Raw genomic sequence first — 23608 nt, 5'->3', positions numbered from 1 at the left:
GGTTATTGAATACTGTCCTTATTGTTGCCAGCTTCCAGCTTTATTAAAGTGAATCTGAATATTTAAATGTGTCACAGATGTAAACAGAAACAATACAGGTAGTTATTTTGAACTGTCTGGTAAAATAATTAGTCAGTCATTTGTTAAAACAAGTTGATGAGCAACTCAATGTTTGTTTCTCTAAATCGTGTGATCTGTCAACTTTATGATAACTTAAAAACCTTTATATTATATATGTCTTTTATACTTACCTTCATATTTTAAGACCTAAAGCTTCAACCACACATGGAAAAATGTGCTTAAACATTTGATAGAGAAATATAAACATCTTGAGATATTTGCCTTAGTTAGACTAGTTTTTAAAACATAAAATAAGTTAGATTTAATAACCTATAATTAAAGTTAAAGGGCTTCAAAACCCATGCTAATTTTTCAAGGGTGTTTTACTAAAACTTTATCTTTAAAGGTCTATAGAAAGAAGACGATTCAAAAATGTGGTTTAAAATAACTAGCAATTTACTTAGATATAATTATTGCTTAATTACTGTTAACGTATTGTAATCACAATATTTTATTAGTAAAGGTAAAACTATCCTGATGCATGCTCATAATCCAGGTAGAAACATCTAACAAGGTTGAGTCAGGATTCTTCAAGAATCTGCGTAGAGGACCCGACTCAACCCTGTTTGAAAGGTAAAACTATTAACACTACTAACACTTGAATACAGTTAGGTGTACTAAATATCACATCGTATAATTTTGTACAATATGAAAAACACATGGTCTTGTTTCAGCCTGTGGGAGCCCTTGTGATCAGGCATTGTGCTTTTCTGGAGAACTTCTTTTAATGGCATGAGGCAGTATGATATTCTGACTTTATTATTACTTTCAACAAATATACCATGGTTTTATAATGTTGCAATATTAAATAAAAAAAACACAATCATTGATTTATTCAAAATATAAACAATGACACAATATTGCAGCTAAAATTATTTCTCACATTATTTTTACAGGTTGTTATTAATATGGTGATATTTTTAATAATAACGATAATATTTTAAATTTTTATTTAAAGTAATTTTACAATTTTGCTATCCAGAAACACCTGAGGAGATTGAGAGTGTTGTCTTTAAAATCAACATTGTCAGCTTAAACATCAGAAAGTCAGATGGCTGTTTTTTTTTTTCATAGATAGAAGTAAACCTAAACAACTCAACTCAACTTTATTTTGGCAAATTAACATTACAGAAAAGGAAAACAATATAAAATACTATTTTACAAATCAATAATTTACCAAAAAAGGAATAGGTTGAAGCCAAGGCTTATACTTGCCTACCCTATTCATAGACTCAGCAGTCTACATTAATGAAAGCTATCTACTGTCCATATACATATATACATAAGTACACATTATATTTAAATATGCATTTACATACATACATGGTTACACATTGCATATACACATCTACAGTATAAGCTTTTATAATTTTACATTTAAAGGCTCTTTTAAAGTTCACCAAAAAAACATAATTTGAGATCATCATTCAGTTCATTCCACAGTTTCACGCCGATAACTGAAATACATCTAGATTTTATTTTACTTTTCTCTTTAGCTTGTTCAAATATTAACAGTCTTCGTAAATTATATTTACTCTCTCTTAACTTGAAATAATTTCTGAATTCCAGAAGGAAGACTTTCATTCAGTGCTTTATACATTATTTCCAGTATTTTTATATATACAATGTCATTAAATTTTCAAGTATTCCTTTGAATAAAAAGTTTATTAGTAAACCTAAGTTGATGGCATCTCAGTAAAACTGCAGCTGACGGTAGAACATCTACATCAATATCTAACTCTTGTAGTTTATTGTACATGTTTTTTTTGAAAGCTATATTTAATTAAATTATTTGTAGTGTTCTTGACTGCTTTTTGTTTTTTGAGGAAAAATTTCAAACAGCCAATTATAATAATTATTTTTTCACTGAGGCAAAGGTTTAGGAAAATACTTCAGCTACACAGCAGCCTAAGAAAACATGTTTGTTCATCTACTCACCGTAAACTACCGGATTGTTTATCTACACCGTAAACCACCTACTATAATTCAATTAACTCATTGTTACTCACTACCTATACAATAACCTGTCACACATGTGTAGTTTATGTTATATGCAGTATATATTGTGTATTTAAGCTTATATTACTACCTGTGAAATACATATACAAATTCATCCTACTTGCACTGTAATATTCTACCAAGTTGTTGTTTACTATATTTCTTTTGGACCTTGTAATATTATATTTCTTTTTCACTTTTTATTTTGTACCCTTTTGCATGCTTTAGTATTTCTTGTTTGTTTTTAGCGAGTCGAATCGGTTCTTCTCATCCCGAACATTTCATTGCGTTGTTGACCTTGTGTTTAACCTGCATCTGACAAATAAACAACATATTAATATACCGGGTTGTTTGTCTACACAGTAAACTATCGTAGAAGACTGTACATTTCTGACACAACAACAATAAAAACATTTTAAACCACAGAATCATGACACGAATTTTAAAATTTTAGAGCTTTTGTGACATTTTTAAAACTTAGGTATACTTCAAAATTAAAAACCAACTTAGCAGGTCAGCACAGAAAGTGACTTTTTTGTTTAACTTCTGATTTTAAAGACAAACATTGCTTACAAGTTTTACAATTGGATTGACTAGCGTATACCTAGCATATATCTTAGTGTATATATTCGATCCTTATTTACTGTTTCTTTTAATACTTTATATTTTTGATATATTTGGGTGTAAATGGGACACCGAGTACATAATTTCGATCCACCTCATGTACCACATGAGATGCGAATGACAATAAACTTGAACTTGGATGAATTTAGTAATAAAGTTGAAGAAATGCTGCCGCTAGCTGTTTTTGTCTTGTATAAGAGTTTGTTCCTTTCTATCTGGACACACATTTATTTGAGTAATAATCAAATATTTTATTAATTTAATTAATCTTTTTTTTTAACCAGGCAAATCCCATTGAGATCGCAGGTCTCTTTTGCGAGGGAGGTCTGGGCGTGGTGGCAGCCTATCATGCAGGTTTTGGACTGTGGGAGGAAACCACCTGAAAAAACCACACAAACTCCACACTGATAGAACCCAGGACCTTCTAGCTGTGGGACAACAGTGCTAACCACTAACTCATCGTGCAGCCAATATAATTTAATAACTTTATTAGTTTTATGTAATGATCATAAAACAAACAGATTATACATATTTACTGAGCTGACAACAAATGCACCAAAATCAGTCAGTTTTTGCTGCCAAACACCAGTTTGAGAAAAACCATTTTGTTCTTATGGACAGGAGTGTTGCAGAGAGTGCTGGAGCTCAAGCAGTGAGCCGGGTCACTCGGGTCAATACCTCACTGCTACAGTCTCACCTTTCAGAGTGACTTCCATCAGCAGAGTGCATCCCTGTTTGCTCCCACACGGTTCATTTCATCAGGGTGTCTTTTATCTTGACTGGCCAGGCCCATGACCCCTGAGCACTGATAGTCCAGAACGACTGAAAGAGAGCATTACCGGGGCATTGTGGAGACGGAAACAGAACTTAACTGGGTTAAGTTTTCTCTTCCGTTAAATTTGATGTGCCAGTGTGTATGTGTGCGATTCACTGACCTGTGTTTTTGAAACGGTCTGCACTAAAACATCCGTTTTTCCTTACTTTAAACAAACTTAAAAGAAACAGAACTTAAATGGTGAAAGATTTTGAATGAAATGTGTGTCACATTTAAAACATATAGAAAAGCATATAAATTGCCACGGGTTCTGTAGAATTCAAGTATCTAATTCTGAAACAGAAGAAAGACAAAACTGGCTGTTGTGGTTAGGACTTTCCAATTTCACGCGACTACAGAAAGTACCGCGTTTACTCGTTTTGCATGGCAGAAGAGAAATAAACGCTCTGGCTTCTCTGCAAAGACAAACATGAAAACGAGCATCGAGACTTCTCTCGGTCCTTTCTCTTGTGTTGTGCTGCTTTACTGCTAAGGTAGCCTCTGCCGTCTGACTGCTGTTTGAAGTCGGTAGAAGTCGGCGATATTTGCTTTTCAGCAATGCTCGCCCACTCTGTGTCTCTGCTGCCTTTGAAAAATGTGAGCAGTGTGGAGACTATCGGTTCACTCCTCAGAAGTAATGGCTCAAATTGGGTGTTTGGTTTGTCGAGGCGCAGCCATATGAGGGGTTGTAGTCCTCTGTTGTCACTGGGCGAGGGTGATGGACAGCTCTGGGCGCAGGAGGACGTGGGCTGTGATGGGAGAGTTGGAGGGTGCAAGAAGGCAGACTGGGCCATTAGGGAGTGGCAGATAGCCTCAGTTCAGACCTGCTGGGGTGTGATCTCACCAGAGAACCAAGGATGGGCCAATCTTAGTTTCCTCCTCCCACCCTTAAAAATAAGTGACAGAAGGAGAAGAAGAGGGCGGTTAGATCGGGAATTTGACTGAGAAAAAAGGAGAAAGGTGCAATTATTGCCAGATAATTAAATCCGATTCAGTAAAAATGTCATGGGCCTTTCTTTAGTATTAGGAATGTGTACCTCTTTGATACTACTGCCACTGTACAGTTTTCATTATTGGAACAGAAGTGTAGAGAAAATGAATTTTTGTTCTTACTAATCAGATTAAATCTACTACGAGATGGTGTAGAGGTAGAGCAACTGACCGACTTGGGACCAGAAAGTCACGGTTTGACTCCCCACTATGCCCACATGTCGTGTCTTTGAGCAAGACACCTAATCCCTAACGGCTCCCCGGGCACTTGCATAGCTGCCCACTGCTCCACCTGGGTGTATCTCAGGCGTGATGGGTTAAATGCAGAGAACTAATTTCATCATTGTATGGGAACACGATGACAACACATAGCACCTACTACTACTACTAAAGTCAGAAGTTTGCATGTCAGTGCATCTGATTTGAAGACATTAGTTGTAATTTTTTAATCTTCCAAACATTGACGTAATGCTTGGAAATCTACTCCATACCACTTTCTACATTTTGTCATTAACACACTGAATTTTAGGTGAAAATGTACCTATTTGCTAAATTCACCACAGCTAGGCTTTACTACTAGAGCAAGTGCATCTTTGTGGATTTACTGCAGAGATTGTTGTTGTTAATGGCATCATCCAGGAAGTGTGTGTGTGTGCCAGAGTTGCTCCTTTTCTTTGGCGGAGGTGTGTGTGTGGGTGTGTTAGGAGGGAAGCTGCGAGGCTGCTGAGACCTCGGCGTTATCAGCACCAGATGCACGTTGACTTCAGACTTTCAATGGAAGGTAAAGAGAGAAGGGAGGGAAATTAATGAGAGCCATAAAACCAGCAGGATAAATAATTAGCCGACTGGTTCTGAGATCCGTCCCTTCATTTGCAGCTTCAAATAAATTCCCCTCGCAAAGTTTCTTTGTCAAAACTGTGGGTCGATGCTGTTCGCTGTATTCATGTTTGAATCCTCTTTTTTTAGCTTTAACTGTCAGTGTTTTGTTGTGCGCGCTTCTGTATTCACTCTGAACACATGAGTGGCAGGTTTCTCTGTCCTGCCACAGATAATTGGCTGGACCAGAGAATCCTTCAAACCTGTGCATCACAGATGGAGGAAAAAAAAGGGAGAATAAGAGGGGGGGGGGGTACTTTTCAGCTGTCATTATGAAGTTCATAAATCATCTGGATGACAGTGTCATACTTGTGTCAACACTCTTGTTTTAGAATAATTAGTGTTGTAATGCTGCTTGTTTACTCTCAGTTAAAGTTAACTGAGCTTAAAGGAAGTGTGTGGGCGGTTCTGGATTCAGGTCGCAGAACCTAACGTGTCTCAAACTGCATGTTTGTCCACCGAGTGATGTCATTTCACTGAACTGACTGCCACTTTGCTGCGCCCCTGACGGGATCAAAGCTAATTTTTTGCTGCATTAGAGGACACTTTGTGCCAGTGTGCTGATCTGGAGTGTTTACATGCAGTTCACTCCCTGAGGATTTTGCATTATTGTTGTCACCGCATGGAGCACAGCTACGTCTATTGTTCTAACACACCAATGGTAGGTTTATAAAAAAAAAAGGCTGAGCAATCACTGAAAGACTTACATTATCCTGCTGTGTTTGATCGCTATTCATGCGTCTGGGCTAAATAATCTTCCCCTCTAATCTCATTGTCAGATATAAATAAACAGTCAATGCTCAAAATGACAGAGAGCACACGAGTGCACATCCAGAGGATTATGGTAATTTGTTAGCAAGTAACAGAATTTCAAAAATGTGAATCACCAAATAGTTAATTTGTAGTGAAATCAGTTTTCAGAAGTCACGAGTACATAAAAACGCTGCATTAGTAAACGATTTAGAGGTGAATCTGGTGTCAAAAGCAGTTTTCTGTGTGAATATCAAATTACTCAATTTAATCACATATGGGTGATATTTAAATTACACATAAATAATAGTTTATGGTGTAAATAAAACTCCAAACACCATCCAGATGCCTGTACTGCTGATTGATTTCTAGGACTTTGGCCTTTTTTTTTTCTGAACTCTCTCAACTTGACATTTCTAAAGTCAGAAATCAATTATGTCTCCTTCTCAAATGAAAGGCAGAAAAATCTAGTATATGACTTTAAAGTCAGCCTAGCTCGCCTTTGACACAGCACATCACAAAGGGAAAGGAAAATCACACTGCATACCTGATCTATAAAAAAAAGCCTTTGAAATGGATTGCTGGGTGGGATCCAGTCTGGCACAAGTCATGGCATTGATGGCACAGCCTCTGGGTGTACGGATGCTTGGCCTGGACAAGATGGTTGCTGGGCTGGTATCAGTGGGCACCGACCCATCCTCTGGGAGCTCCTAAGCCATGCTGTCTGAAGACGAAGTGATGGAGCTGGCAGCACGCACGGCCACACTACGGGTTTGATTTCAGTCAAAAACATCCACGATGCTATCGTCTTCAGTCGCCGGTGCAGCCGCTTCACCGAGGCTGACCGAGATGAATTTCTAACTACAAACTTTGCTCCTTCATTATTTATTCCACCTCCACCAGTGGCGAATCGTTCATTGATACGATAAGCGTGGATTTTGCTGGCCGCCTCAGACAGAAAGTTGACAGCTGCAACAGTTTTTGAAATAGTTGGTGACAATCCACGGAGCAATAAAACTTGCACCTTTGATGAGAAGTTGAAAAGCGCGTGCTCCGCTGTTGGCTTGGCAGAGCATTAGACATGGCTGCAGGCAGGCTGGGCCGACGAGGGATCAAGCTGTTTTAATAGGCCTCGTCCAGAGGTGACGAGAGCACCGAATGCACTGAACTGGAGGTGTGAGCCAGGGCTGCCAGTACATATCTTTTGTCTTTCATTATCTTTATTTCCTTATTATTTTAAACGGCCAGTGTGTGTGTGAGTGTTTTTTTTTTCTTCTGCACTAGAAGCTTTTTTGATATCCATTTAGATTGGGGCTTCATTAAAAAACCTCAGACAATGGAGTGACTTCTAATTAAGAAGTGCCGCATCTGGCCCCTGGCACCCTATCCCGTTGTTCCATCTATTTTGCTGGGGAGAATTCATTTGTTTCTTAATTAAGAAAAACACCAATAGCGTGAAAAATCTGCTTATGGTACCTGAATCCTAATTAGCTAAATAGTGAGGGGAAGGGGAAATCACATTCCGGTAGCCCTAGAAATGAACTCCGAGCTGATAAAAATGAACTAACTAGCCTTGCATAAATCGAAGCTGAAGAGAAAGTGTACCATCATTATGGCTAAGACAATATGCAAACTACCTTCAAAGAAATCAAATTGCCGGAATGTTTTCATTTGCATGTATTAACCATTAACATAATGAGGAGAAGTGACATTGGACCCGGATTGTGTGTCTGTTCGGATTGATAACTCTGCTGCATCTGCAAACAGTCTCCACTGCAAAATTATGCTAGCAGTCAAATCAGTGTTGAACTGTGCAGCAAGAGGGAAAGTGATGGAGAGTAGAAGACGGAGACAATCACAGGGACAGACAGAGAGGGAAGGAGCGATGGTGTGGGAGAGGAAGAGTGGAGGCTTTTGCCATTTTCCGTTTTGTTGGAGAGCTCGGTGCAAACCTGCTGCAGTGTTGAACCGGAGCCATCATCCTCTGACAGCTATCCTTAAACAGGAAGGGACAGAGAGTCGTCTCCGAAGCTCTGCAGAAAGCTGCTGTGTGTGTGTCCTTGTGTCTGTGTGTTTGGAGAAGAGACACGTGCAGGGATGAGCCCATGTGGCTGCTAGCTAGGGACAAACCTCAACTGGGCACACTTCACACTTCTCTCCCTCCACACCATCAGGCATGCACCCACACGCCTGCACACAGACTCTTACATGCATGTGTTAACTTCGATGCTCCAACATACACACACAAACACACATTTGAGCACTTCCAGGATACCAAAGGCTCACTTATCTGCTCCGTAAAGACTCACCATGGCCCACATTGGCGAGTTGGTGGGCAACCAGCCAAACCCACTGTGTGTTCACTGCAGGCGCCATGCAAAACATGGAACTGTCTTCAACATTCAAAATATCTTTTTTCCAACATGCTATTTTCCAGGATCAGCCTCTTAGGTCAAATTATTCAATTAAGTATCTGTTTATTACTGATACCAAAGCTGGGTGGCGGTTCTACTTATCACCTTTTTTGCAGATTGGTGTTCCCGCAGAATACCACCATAAAGATTGCCTTGGCTGTAATTAAAATGGCACGGGGACAAATTTGGCGGTGAGCTAAGACACAGGGAAACGAAGGAGGTAGGGGGAAGCTGCAGAGGCTATGTTCAGTGGAAAAACTTGAACCTCTGAAGCAGCAATGATTTTGATATTAAACACCAGAAAGAAGCATTTATAATGGTTGATTGTTCTTATCATAGTGCATTATTCTGGAAGAAATGGTCAGGGGAAAGAAGATCTTTAGTGGTCTGACTAAAGGAGTCAGTGGTGGTTTAGATGTTCTGAATGCCATCCAGGCTAGCATCCATCCACAGGCTTGTGCGTTTGATGACTTATTGGCAGGCTGTGGTGACACGTGTTCCCGCTCCTCGTGACAAACATACCTTTTCACCGTCTTTGACTTCACAAGCCTGTATATGACTTCTCAGGGAAAAAAAAAATATGAGCGAAATCAAAGCGCCAATAAGCTCAGACTGTTAAGCCAGAGAATGGTGGCGGGAAAAAAGGGAAAAGAAAGACCTGAGCGACTTTGGATTTTGACAGAATCTTCATGTGCTCCCTGACAAAAATTTGCATTGTTATCGCAGATAACTGGTGATGTTTTTACTTGGTTGTACATTTTGGTGAAATGTGTAAAATGTAAACCGAGCCTCTAACGATTCCCTTAATGACGCGGATCTTGCTTTTCTTCCCCCCGAATCGCGTCTTAGCGGGCTTCTCAGTGCGGGATGTCTGATATCTGAATATTAAAAAGGGAGTTTCAAGCTCATCTGCAAATGTGATTTGCACATATCACACTTCTGCAGTTGTCAAGCTGCTTCATCGCCAGGCTTCTGAGCAAAGAAGACAGGGGAGGGGAGGGAGGGAAAAAAGAAGCAGAAAGATGCACATATGGGTTGCTATTGATGTATTCCATTCCTGACCTAATTTAAATCCCTGCCAACAAGCTCATATGCATACTGTACATTTGCTAAATTACAGCGTGTAAACCTTGCCTTCTCTGAGAGACAGGTGTAAACATCAGTGTTGTCCTAATGCACTACCAGTAAATACAATAATTGCACACTGCAATAGAGCACAAAATAATTTGGACATCATTTTGATGCTTGCGGGGCCCATGGGAATGTCCTCCAGAACCAAGGTGGCCCATTGACATGCCTTACACACCGAGATATAATTATGGCTGCCTGTCTTTGTTCCTTTCTGAGTTTCCTCTCAGAGCACCAGTAATTATTTGTGATATTTTGGTATTCTTTCACGAGCGAGTTATCCTCTGTGGACTTGAGTATTACATGGGGTGTAAATGAAGTCGCGAATAAGCTGCCAAATCCCAAAGTTCAGAATAGTAAGTGTAAAATCATGACAGTGAAGTTGTTAGGGGGGGGGTTACTATAAAGCCTGATTTGAAATTTTATTTAGGATCTTGACACGTGACGACTTCCATTTCTGCCGATTTTGGTCGGCTGCTCTCAGAGTCATCGTCTGCTATCTGTGCAGGGAATTTGCTGATAATAAGGGGCAGTGCCAGGATATCTTTAGGGTGCGCCGTGTGTCGAGCTGCAGTTTGTTGTCATGATAATCCCCTCATTTGTAACGTGGGGATCAGCAGGTTACGGCTCTCCACTTGCCTTCCGTGTCAAGACTTGGGACTGGCGAGGTGGATTGTCATTTCTGAAGCGATATTTTGACAGCGCCTTCACTTTGCTTGTGTGCTGCGGCTCAAAGGTCAGAGCTGTGCCACTTCCATTTACTGTGCATGAACACTGGATCCCTGAGGAGCTCTCTGCATCTGCCCCTGCCTCAGTCTCCAACATACGCTTACACACCGTTGTTCTTCGTGCCTCTCACTGTTGAACTCACTTGTTTAAGGATATGGATGTCAAGACTGGTCTAATGCTCCCAAACCGAAGGACAACTGCTCTTTATGACGGCTGATTTCTCCTTTTGCAACTGTTCCAATCAATGTATTGGAGACAGCCCCTTCTTCCTCAGTCACCAGTGTCCTCACCTGCTAGGTATAAAAAAACAGGAAAAAATACATAGGCTGGTGTGATTGTTGCAACCACACAATGTCTCAGTGGTGTAGCTGTCATCCATTTCCCTGTGCGCTCGGTGCCACCCCTCACTGACAGAGGCAGGTCATGTCAACCAAATAAGGCACTTGTCAGTAATACAAAAAGACATTGTTGCCGCTCCATTGTTACCTGCTCAGCCAGCTATCATATAGAAAGTGATAGAGTGACTGTGTTTTTGGAGCTCCGCAGAGCTCCACAGCCTCAGGGGTATTATGGGTGTAAATCTCCCTCACACAGTTCTGCTCCAGGCCAGGAGGAGCATCATCATTAGCCGCAGCAGATGGAGGGGGGCTTCAGCACTGTTTCCCTACCCGCTGCTGTCAGACTCTTACTGCTGGAATCTGGTTTGATACAATGCAAGCGGCTGGGAGCAGCAGCAGACAGTGAATGATGAAACCCTCCTGAAATCGGCTGAAAGCTACAGTACGGCCCAAACCCCAGGAGACTGATTCATCATTTATTTGTGAAGTGATGAGAGTGGAGGTTTGGTTAAAGCGCTGCTGTGTCTGATCTTGTGTTGGCATTCTTTTGGTTTTCGTGGCAGAGCTAGCTGGAGTTTGACTGGTGGTCTTTAAATGCAGCTTTTATGAAAGTCAAGATCAAATTCACAGAAAATGGGCATTCTGTAACATTTCATGACTTACATTACAGGAAACCAAATATTTTCTAATTATGAATTGTTGGTGTCACAAAACAAGCCACGTCATGTCTGAGGAGTTAATTTATTTTAGCCAGTTTATTATATATACTTAATATATTTATTTTTTATTTTTTTTAAATAGAGCAAATACAAGCAAACACCTTTAAATAAAATATATTTTTTCGCTCTTTAAAGATGCTTTGCCTGACATTTGTTTACTTTATGCACTCAGTGACAAACTCAAATAATGTGAGTTTAATAAACTAAAAAAAAAAAAATCAAGCAAAGCTTTTTAACACAACTGAATTCCTTTCTGTAACAATAACCAATGTAGTTGTCTGTGTTTTAAAAACTCAATGAGTCACCTTTATCTGCTTGATGTTATTCATTATTAGTTCCTATGGTTTAGCCTAATTTTTTCCTGGTTTGTCTAATTGATTTTATATTTGTTGAAGTTCTAGCATGGCTTTAAGTTCACCCAACTTGATTTGAACATTAACTCATAGGTGTAATAGTCTGTGACTTCTGTACACATTTTTTTATATTCTGATACTTCTGTTTTTTTTAAAGATAACAAAGTCAAAAAATGATAAATTAAGACTCTGTTTAAATTATGATGAATTTCCCAGATGAGAACAAATCTGTTAATTTCAAAACAAACTTGGGCCTGAAGTTGTGCAACAGTTTCTGTGTAATTCCATGCTAATCAGAACAATCATTTATCAATAAGGACTATTTATCTCCGGCAGCCACTAGCTGTTCTTTGATGCAGCAGTGTTTTACTGTGTATTGGAGGCCTGCTGTCCAGGGATTAAGTGACGTGTAAGTGTGTGAGTGTGTAAGTGTGTGAGTGTGTGTGTTGTCTGAAGCTTTGGCAGAATAGTAATCGTCCAGCATGAAGCTTCACATGGCCACATCAAGAATTATGAGGAAGGCAGAAAGAGGAAAAAAGGAAGGGGTGGGGGGAGGAAAAAGCCCATCTCAGTCTGTGTTTTAAAGGACAGTGCTTTGAATGTCATTTGACAATTTCCTTTTAATTAGAACTAATTTACAGAAAGATGCCCAGCAGCTAATCTTTACAGGATAATTAACTTCTATTTTCTTTACTTTTAATTAAAAAGTGGAAAAAGATTTAGCTGATCCATAAAGAATTGTTCTTTTGAAATGTTCATCAGACTTCACACTTCTTTTGGCATTGGTAATATTTAGATCCTATCTGCTGCTCACAGCCTCCGCTGAGTTATTGCAATGATTTTCTCCCCCCTTATCCGGGGTATTAAGAAGTAGAACTATCAATAGTAGAAATAGGAACCAGAGGCAAATTAGAATTGAATTAATGAAGAATTTATTGCAAAAAGGAACCCCCTCCATCCTTCATAATACTGGAATGAAATTGACATCTTAGATATATCCATTTCATAGAAATTCCTTGATGGGGAAATGCTGCTTTATCTGCATTATTTGATGCAGTAATCAGTTTTTTGCTCATAAGACACCCCTTTAATTTCTTTCAAATGATTCTTGACTAAAATGCTTAGACAGTTTTCTCATGTACAACTTTTTTAGGCCCCCCTCCTCCCAACAGGCCACTGAACGCAATGGGTATTATGCTTTGTGGGTTAAACAGCAGCATCTTAATAAGCATTTAGGACACAAAGTGTCATGTCTCCACAGAATGAACAGTCCCTCGTCCTCGTCAAAGCCGGTCGAGAAAAAGTATTTTCTTGCCACTGTTAGCACCCTCCAACAGACTTTACTTAGTGGAGATAAAGTGAGCCAATATGAGGTGAGCGCGCCGTAGACAGAGCCTCCACTCATCTGCAAACGAGCCGGTGGCTGAAGATGGATGCCCCCACTTAACCATGATAGCTCCCTGGAGGAGCCTCACTCAATGGCTTCATTAAAAGTGAACGTTCTAGTGAAAAGCCCGCTTATAAACCAGTAATTAAGACCACACATATTTTACCTGCTTTGTTTCTGCTGTCACCCTCCGTGTACAGGCACATGGTTAACTTATATTTCCCTATAAGTAACAGAGCGGCGTTAATAAATCATTTAGCCTGACGAGAAGCGGCGCGCAACAGGAAGTCCATTTCTACAGCGTTTTACTTCCTTGAAAACCAACGTTGAAACACAAAATTTTTTAAAAAGACATAACTTTCTAATTTGGTGGACTTCTTTTTGTACCAGTGTCCACTTGGATGTGTGCGTCTCTTTCTGGAAACTCTGGAGAGATGAGGAAAGTCAGCAGGACCCGGCGAACTCTGCCGAGAAACTGGCTGGCATCTGCTGAAGCCCTCGGGCACGCTCAGAGGCGCCTCCAGCATTTTAATGGCATAGGCAAATGCCAGCATGTTTTCATGCCATTCCAATTCCAAATCGTTGGATAAAGAAGTAAGAGTGTGTTATTTCCCTTCAACGGTCCAGACAGAAACACCGGGCACAGCAACACAGAACTAAGCAACTCCACAAACATGCTGGGATCCAACGCTGGGCCTGATTGAAATAATATACTCAACCAGAATTGTGTTCACGAAATTTGAGGAATGTGACATCTTTTATGTAGAAATTATCTTTTTTTTTTTTTTTTGTATGTAGACAAAACAAAAGGAGCAGCTGTGAGAAACTTTTTTTCTAGCCAGTGGGTGTGTGTCAGTCTTTAATGAAAAGTGACGTAAACTCATAAACGAATGATTTCATTGTGTTGCGTTTAGATGCCCTGTCATCTTTAGTGCTGCAGCCTTAAACAAGGGCGTGTGTTTCTAGTATTAGGAGGATGCGAGTACATTTACTCACCAATCCACCCTCCCTCACCCTCCGCTTTTTATTTTAACCACAATTTCCAGATGAGCAGCAGTGTTTTTTTTTTTTGAGCGGTTTGTTGGCTGTTGATTGTAAGTGCCTGAATTTAGGAAGGCAGCCATTTCTAATCATGAGAATTACATTGCTTAGCAACCGGAAAATCAAGTTAAACAATACCATTGCTTATTCTTGCTCACAGACTGCATCTCGGTGAACACATCAGTCTCCACTGAAGCTGCTCAGCGCTCCTCCCAACACACACACACCTCCATATTTCCACATAAGCAGCCATTCACTAAAAAAAACATACACACACAAGTGCTAATTTACGTTTGACTTCTGATATGGCATTCGCTCCACATTTAGTTTGATCATAGAATGACTAACTCTCTTTTTTACACTTGTGCTGTATGTATTAAAGATGTTCATAAAGGAAGAGTCCTTTGAGGGTTCCTGTAGCATATTAAGCTATTAAGAGTTGCATAAATGCTATCTATTTCATTACAGTGATCAAGGATTAAATTAGAAGCTTGAGCCCTGTAACATATACGCTAAGTCTCCTTCAAGGCTGAGGGAGCCCTCTGCTTCCCAAAGGTCATTAGAACAGAGGAGAGTCTGGCCCCCAGTCTCTTTCAGCCTTCTACCCTGTCTCTTCCTTATGCTCTTCTTGCTCTGTCGTTTTTCAAACCATTCTGTGAAGATTTCTCATCCTCCTCCCTTGCAAAAGTTTGTGTGTGTTCCACTGAAAGTAAGGAAGGCCCAGTATCAGTGTTGGCGCATAAAGGCCTGTTATTTGGAGTAGAGCTGGCAGGAGTTGAGCTGTGTGGCCTTCTTAGATTTTAGGGCTGCATTATGCATTCATGTTTGGTCTCAGGTGCTGCGTCTTATCCCCAGGCCAGCTTGGACAGATTTTCAATGGACCTTTTTGGATGAAAAACTGTATAGGTGGGTGCAAAAAATGATTTTCATGCTTATAGAGATCTGCCGCTTTGTTCTGTCAGATTCAATTACCTCACCTCTAATTAGGGAGCTATAGAGGAGGCTGGGTTTGTGATCCACACATCACACTGTGGAGCCTGCTGATAGTGTGAGGTATCGCTATCACAGCCCGGCCACAAGCTCCCCACATTGCAGACGCTCGAAAAAGCATGCCATGAAATTAACAGTCACTTATACAGTTTTGCACATACCAACATCTTTCCTCAGAGCTCTTCTGTTTTTTTTTAGGTCTGAGATTTTGAGAAATGTTGGCACCTTTTTTCCACATTTTCTGTTTTCATCCACCAATGCTCACACTGTAGTAGAGAGTGTTTTTTAATAAACTATATGTTTTTTTTCCTCCACCTGTGTCCATAATTCTCTCTTTCTTGCTCCCCTTCCTCTGTGACTCATTAATCCTCTGTCCATCATATGGTTTTGGAGTGTCACTCCATTTTATAAACTCAGTGGGGGCATTACCATGTCTCTGTTCGGAGCTTCACTCCGCATGGCTGATTCCTATCAGATAGAAACCATGCCATGAACAAAAGAGCCACTGTGATCAAGCCTGCATTCAGCTAGCAATGTCTCTATTAGCACAGGATGCTTCTGCTGCACGAGTGTTTGAACAGGACTGACATTTCTCCCTGGAGCTGACAGAGAAAGAGTCTGATGAATGTGGATGATACAGTTTGAGTGGGTGGATGTTGGGACTGTGGGTGCAGCTATACCTGGACACAGACTCTGAATGAGAGGAAGTTCAGAAAGGGTTTAGTTTCCAAAACCATTCTTTTAAGAACTCTGCAGATGTTGTTCTTTGTGTGAGGATGATTTTGGCAAACCAAACTTTTCTCTGGAAAGCAAAGTCAGTGAATTTTGGCACTGGAATGGCTGGACTGCAATGCTTTAACATTTGAAGAACAGGATTGCAGTTAGTTCTTCAAATGAGTATTTGTCATGACAATACTTTGAATTAATCAGCTAGATGTTTTCTAAGCTGCTGTGATGTCTGGAGTGAAACAAAAACTTCTTCTGACCCTTCTAAATCACAGAATGTTTATTCATTGTCTTGCACAGTAAGCTTCCTTAGTCAGTTTATTGTGATGCAGTGGAAAGTTTACACTAAAATCAGCAAAAATGTTGTCTTATGCTTCACATTAGCTGTACAAATCGTCAAGAGGACAAACCATAATTACCATTTTATAGTTTCAAATACAAAAAAACAGTCGCACTACTCCTTTGTTTTCTTTCAGTTGCCCCCTTCTTCAGGGGTCACAACTGCGAGCGAACTCGTATGAAGATTTGCCAATTGTTTTACACCAGATGCTGTTCGTGATGCAACAGACCACTGAGCCACTGCAGCCCACCTGTGTGGAACAGAGGGTTGCCATGTAAGGTGCCGGGGGGAGCAGATGGGGGGAGTTGTTCAGGGGTTAAGGACCTTCCTCAAGGGCTCAGAGTGGGGCAAATAAGGGTGGAGGCAGATGTGGCTGTTTCACCTTTCCCACTCACATTTTGATGTTATCAGGGAGCAACCTTACAATCATAGACTCACTTCTCTAACCTCTGTGCCACCACTGCCCTTACTATGTACATCGCTACTACAATTTTTTAATTCACTGAGGTTCTCAGATTGGCTCTGCAAGTGCAAAAGAGAATGACTATGTAGAGAAAGTAAAAGTAGTAACAAGGGTTTTGGCATAGAGTTGGATTTCTGACCATCAGCTCTCCATCTATTGATAACGACAGACTGCTTTTTTTGATGCAGATCGCCCCGCAGCCTGAATTATAATTTAGTCTGGGCATGACTACCCACCAAACATGCCTCTGTTTGTCTCTGAGAGAATGGAGGCAGGTCTTTGCTTCCTGCTCTGAGGTTTGATGATGACTCACTTGTGAAGGTTTGGTGTGAGGTGCAGTGTGTCAAGGACTCACAGTCCAGGCAAACCTCAGAAGTTCCTAGTGCTATGTGATGGTTTTGTCCTATAGCATTGTTCTGAGCATAACATCTACACAACCAGTGATGTGTGTACAAAAGCTATGTTCAATGTGCATAGCTGTACACAGAAAAATACTACCCATCATGGCAGCATAAAGAGTCTTGATGATGTCTGTGGACAGGTTTTAAACCTGTTGCTTGTAAAGTTAAAATAAGATGCTGCTATCAAAGCTTGAGAAATCAAGACATCTTGGAAATTCTTCCCATGGGCCATCCGGACTTCAAATACCTGTTAAACTCCCTATGTGCGATATTCCTCTAGTGCAATATGTTTGGTTACTGGTGGGATGAGCAACATGTTCAGCCTGCTTCCACCACCTCACCTGTATTCTTCTGACCAGTATGTCTCTGTGTTTTGGGGACTAATGTTTCTTGTGTATATAGGTCTTTAATGTCTGCACTGAATCGTTACTGTATATGTATGTTGTCTTTTAATGAATACACTGTCAGTTGAGGCACCTTTTAATTTCATTGTTCAGGCTGTGCAATGACAATAAAGACTATTCTATTCTAAATGGTTTGTTGTACCTAATGTATAAAATCAGACTATTTTATAGGGTAATAACAGTGGATGAGTAAAATTTGACTTCATATTTCTTTTTGAACCTATCTTACACATCTTGAGAAACTTTAGATCTGTATTCTATACCTTTAACCAGATTTGTGAGTCTGGTACAAAGAGCACGTTGCTAACGGCACTCTGTGTTGTTCTCTGTGGTGAAGTGAAACGCAGACGCTCTATCCGTGGTGTCGTTGGCCATCTGAACTCCAGAGGAGGCTTGATAAGAGGCAGAAGCAGCAGACATTCCTCTGGCCCAGTTCGTCAGCAGAGCCTATAGAAATGCACCAACAAGCGTGGGTCACACAGCGAATGTGACAGGATTTTAAACAGTACACAACTAAATATAGCAGGAACACCACTATCAGAAAATGAGTTAGGAGTGTGGTGCTAGTCGTTTAGAAAGTCATTATTCTTATCATTGCTGTCTCTGAAATAATTTCAGGTCTCTCCATGCAATGAATACTGTATAATGAACTAAACATGCGAGAATGCAAGGAAACTTTAGCAATCTACGTGGTCCTCAAGAAATAGCCACCAGGCCCCCTTTAATGTCTCTGACTGGGTGGGAGTTTTCATTTTTTCATATTCAGTAGACCTCCAGTATCTCCATCAGCTTGAAAATGCTCCATTTAGTTACTATCTGCTAGAGTGGGGAAGTGAGATGCCCTTATTCTGAGTCTATTAAACCTCAATTCTATCTCATCTTATCTACCTAATCTTTGTGTCTTATTGACCATGAAGTTTATCTTTAATCTCCCTTTACCCTTATTATCGCACAGCACTGTAGGTCTATTTTCTGCGGAGCAATAGTGCTGCTGTATTTGCGAGCAACAGAGGCAGAATCATTTAGTTGTACACACGGTTCTCATTCAGCTGTGTAATGGAATGTGTACAGAGTGTGTGTATAGAAATGTATTTCCCCGCTTTCTTTCACACTGTCTTCATTTGCCTTGGCAGAAGCTTTTAACGCCAGTCATACAACCTCCCCTTGATACTGCGATATTTATCTCCCGGTATCATCCTAAGCGATGGTAGCCTCATCGAGTCACTTCACGCTTCACTTCACTCCTCTGCGAATCAGCAGAAGGCATCAGATAAGATCATAAAACTGTATCCTAATTTAAAAGCAGCTCTCGGCCTCCGCAGTGTCTATTAGAGATCCGCGTGCTAATTCTTTTCATGTCCGGGGCTCCTGCAGATGTTGAGTTCTACAAAGGAGTCATTTGTAAGACTAATGAAAAGAGCAAGCGGTTTGTGGACATCAGGGGGGTCTTTTATGAGGCTTGGTGGAAGAAGAAAGAGAAACAGAAGAGGCACACCAGCCCCATTTTCTGAGCTGAAATTATTGCTTTATTAAAGCTGAGGGCTTCACTCCTGCTGCAACAGAACAAACACTGAAAGAAGAGGCTATAAGTGCACTCTGTTTGAGCTGCAGACTGAAGCTGCAACAAAGCTCATGAGTGGCAAACTGAAAGAAACTCTTCCTTACTAATCAGCAGGTGAACATTCAAACTAAATACTAAATTAGAGGGAGACATTAGTTCAAAATGTTACAAACCTTCTGCTTTTGTTTTGTCTTACTTCCTAAGAACTACCCCTGCCACCCCGGTAATATCGGGAAACATTGCAGATGTGTTTGGGCGAGAAAGAAAGGCGCACAAGATGCACATTATCTTAATAACATTCAAACGCCGGGTGGGATGTTTTTCTGAACTAATACAATTCAGGTGGCAGTACAGTAATTCCATCAACAGCCTTGATTGAAGCACAAATGGTAATATGCAAATACCGACAGAGATGTACAGCTACAAGCAAAACTCTGAAATCGTTTAGATTTAAAGAAATAATATTGCACAGAGGGGGGAAAAATTAATCACACGGAAAAGTGTCTCCTTTAAGATTGCACTGGTGTATTACCCGGAGGCATGGAATGTAAATGGAAAATCAACATTGTACCCTGTGATAAGGCTAACAAATTAATAAAAGTATTTTCCTTCCTCCTCCCATGCCGACGCCTGTATGAAAAGTGTAGAAAGGATATCCCTCCCACCATCCCTCTCCTCCATCTGTGTAAGGTTTTGTTTTGCAGGTAGCAGGATTAACATCAGCGCTCACCTTGGCTGCATGTCAACTTGGTTTTCAGAAACACACAGTCGCAAAGAGCTTTTGCATTTGCTGTAGAAATACTTTGTAAAAGAAAACTATGGTAAAATCACAGTGTTATTCATAAGGCTGTATCTGCACCTGAACTGAGCGTGTGAGCAGTCAAAGTAGACTCCTGTGTTCTGAATTGCATCTAGCTCGGTAGTATTGCGAGGCAGGAGGTGTTTTTTCTTTTTATATTATTCTCTAAAGCCTGAAGGATGTGATGAAACCACTGAACATCTATCTTTGTGTGTGTTTGTGTACAATTGTGTGTGTGTGTGTGTGTGTGTTCCCTCAGGTCCTCTGGAGGATGGCCTGGAGGAAGAAGAGGAGGAGTGTGTCTCTGAGGAGAACGAGCTCTTGGCCAAAGATGAGTTCTCTGTGGAGGAGAACTTCACGGCAGAGTTTGAGACTGAGAACTTGAGCTGTGAAGATATGGAGTACTTCTGCAACAAAGGTAAGGATTCATAAGTGTTATTTAATTTATGGTTTTATTGTTTTAATTTTTGCATAAAGCACACTGGAGTTCTCTGGCCTGATACGAACATAAAACGTTCATCCAAACAGGTACCAAGCATAAAAACTCAAAGTTACCTTAAAGTTAAACTCCTGCCAGTTTGTTCAATACAATTTCTCAACCCGCTCAGATCCAACCTGGAAGAACTTGTATGCATTTGAGGATTTTTCCTGCATCGCTACCTTGAGCTGAAGCTTCCCAGTCTCCATTTTTTGATATTTGATCCCAGCAATCCACCGAAGAGCAGGGGTTTGATCTGAGAGGAAGATGGCTCTTTCTCTGTGATAGCCCTCTGAAGATATGCTGTGCTACACCAATACTCTGGAGTACGAAGAACTCCCCTGTGAGCCGTCGCTGAAGCTCTGTGAACACTCGGCAGCACCTGCTGCTGCTCGGAGGTCCAGCACTATAAAGAACCTCAGCATCGCCAAATGCGTTCGAGTCCTCTTTGAACTCCAATTCAATTAGAATGCCTCTTTGTATGTTTGTTTCATTTCAGTCACACCTTGCCATCACAGGAGCTAATTTGTGGTCTGCTTCAGGTTACAGTGTGAAGATGACAGACTTGTTCCACCCCCCTCTCCCTAACCCTCCTCTTCCTACCCTCCGGTTGGGTTTCTTTCACCACCCCAGGTGTCCCAACTCCTATTGGCACGTCAGTGCCTCAAATTTGACTTTTTAATGAAGAACCAATGCCTTGAATGTCTGCCTCTTCTTTCCCCTTTCAAAGGAAATATTGTTTAGAATTATTTCTCCACACCACTAAACTGATGTGCCTCGTGGGATTACATTATTCGAGACTAAACAAATCTTTCATGTTTCTGAGGCTTTGCCCCAGCAATCATATCAATAATGCCTTCCTTTTGTTCTCTGCTAAAAGTTGAACGGCACAATTGTTTAAAAATTGCAATTACCAGCAACGTTTCGGTTGGTAAAACTTCAGCACTTCAAAGTGCAACATACTGGTCTCTAAACGCCTAGCAGCTATGAAATAGATGCTGCAGAACATAATGGCGGTTAAAGAAGGAAAAGTACAACTTTTGAAATCTTCAAAGAACATTGTCTGAGCCATTTGATACTCTTTTTTTTTTTTTGTTTTGGATAAAACCACCAGAAACTGTGACTCAAATCTTCTCTCCATGTTTATGAATAAAGTCAACACGACATGGCAATCCCAAGTGTCAAATACTACTTTCCGTGGGCATTGGTAATCTGTTCCTTGTCACACCCAAGCCTTAGCAGTCAGATTTTTTGTATTACGTTGCTATCTAAGCTTACAGTAGCTAAGTCCCCCATTGCCTCCTAAGACCCAAATGATGTACTATCCACTATTCATTATTCTTTGTGGCAAATTCAGTGCAATCTTCAGGTGTAGCCAGTTTCCCTGTGATCCCTTCCTCAATTAGATCTGTTTAAAACTAATGTCATAGTGGCTTAAATTTACCCCACATGTGAAAAGGCTGTGAATTAAACAGGATGCAATCCTGGCAGCATTAAGTGGTTTAAGTGTGTTATTCCTCAACTATGGAAGGAAAAAGAGAGTCCCCCCTTGATTAACTAAACCCTCTCAAATGTGATGGCATGCTGTAATTAGCCCTGTACGGACTTGAACGTGGGTTTTAAGGCAGCCACTCATCCCATGGCCTTTATCTTCTGCTGCTTCCCAGAGAATAAGGTCTCCCGCGTGAGGTTCTTCCACCGAGCAGTGACTCTCCGGTCTTAGCTTAGCCTTGTATCTGTGTAGTCACTCGCTGAAATGGGCTTGTCAGGGGGACCTAAAACCTCCATTAAAAGTTTTAGTCTATAATAGGTATTAAAAAGCTGTAGGAACACAAAGAGGAGTACCAATTTTCATTAACATATGAAGCACTTATTAACTTTGATCAGAGAGCGGTGAAGTAGCAAAGCCGCTTAAAGGCGCAAAGGTCAAGAAGTTGAATGCCACCAAAGACTCAGCCGTTTGCCTTACCCTTGCAGAAAAGGACTCCCTAGAAAAGTGCATGGGGCACCTTAATGCCCCATTTTCATGTGAGAGTAAAGAACCATAACATTTGGCGATGTTTGAGTCCATAACTTAGTTTAGTTAATCATGTCATGACTATTATATAGTTCTGGTTGCTTTATTTGTTTAGTTGGTTATGATGCTATTGGCTTTTTAGCAGCATTCTGCAGTCATCTTAATGAAACTCTCGGTGGCTCAAAATTCTTGTAGGTTTTGCCTCTTCTTTCACTTCATCGCTGGGCGCTTAGGATCAATTTAACTAGCTACAAGTTTTTTTATTTCTAATTTTATCTGAATTTATTTTAGGTTACAAAAATAATTACTTTTACACTGAAATTAAAATATATATCCATGGTTTTAAAATTATGAAATTATGGTAAAATACCTGCAGTGTGATGAGTTGCCAGAATTTCAACATATTCAAGGTATACTTTTTTGAAACTGTAAATATCAAAGCTGAGGTGTTCTTTGTTTATAGTGCATTGTTGTAAAAAAGGAATACACTGAACATTTTACTGACAACATCAAAAATGTGGGTTTGGTAGGTGAAGCATCCACACCTGCCCCCATCCTCATTCATCCCACTCTGGGCCCTTGAGCAAGGCCCTTAACCCCCACCATCTGCTCCTCCGGGTGTCCTAGATAGCAGCTCTCTGCTCCACACAGAGGGCTGTGGTAGCTCGGTGTCTGTGGTGTCAGGAAGGACATCCATCGTATACATAACTGCCAAGTCTTCGTGCTACTTAGTTCACTGTGGCGACCCCTAATGCAGGGAGCAGCCGAAAGAAGAAGAATATATATATAAACAGTGAACCCTTTTTTTTCGCGGGGGTTATGTTCCAAAAAGAACCCGTGATAGGCGAAATCCGTGAAGTGGTAACCTTTATTTTTTTACAATTATTATACAATGAAATACTCCTTAATACATTCAAACCAAAGAGCAAAACCTTTTTACAGGCCCAAGCATTTGTTTAACAAATAAAAGTACTGTATAAACATTTTTTTACAAATAACTACTGTAACTACTGAGACTGTTTAGCCAATCAGAATGCAGAACACAATGCACGATGCAAATCCATGAAGCAGCGAGACCGTGAAAGGTGAACCACGTTATAGCAAGGGTTCACTGTATATATATATATATATATATATATATATATATA

At 40.5% G+C, this 23608-nt stretch overlaps 1 protein-coding gene across 1 annotated transcript in view; it reads left to right on the top strand.

The window, feature by feature from the left end:
• zfpm2a (zinc finger protein, FOG family member 2a) overlaps positions 1–23608 on the top strand; it is a 170264-nt gene that overhangs the window by 14338 nt on the left and 132318 nt on the right. Inside the window, exon 2 of the mRNA XM_037676439.1 lies at positions 20225–20383. Coding sequence (XP_037532367.1) covers positions 20225–20383 — 159 coding nt within the window. The remainder of the gene's footprint in view (positions 1–20224; positions 20384–23608) is intronic.

This window comes from Nematolebias whitei, chromosome 5 (genome assembly GCF_014905685.2).
Source record: "Nematolebias whitei isolate Nwh7 chromosome 5, NemWhi1, whole genome shotgun sequence".
Classification (NCBI taxonomy): Eukaryota; Metazoa; Chordata; class Actinopteri; order Cyprinodontiformes; family Rivulidae; genus Nematolebias; species Nematolebias whitei.
This window is presented reverse-complemented; position numbering and strand designations above follow the sequence as displayed.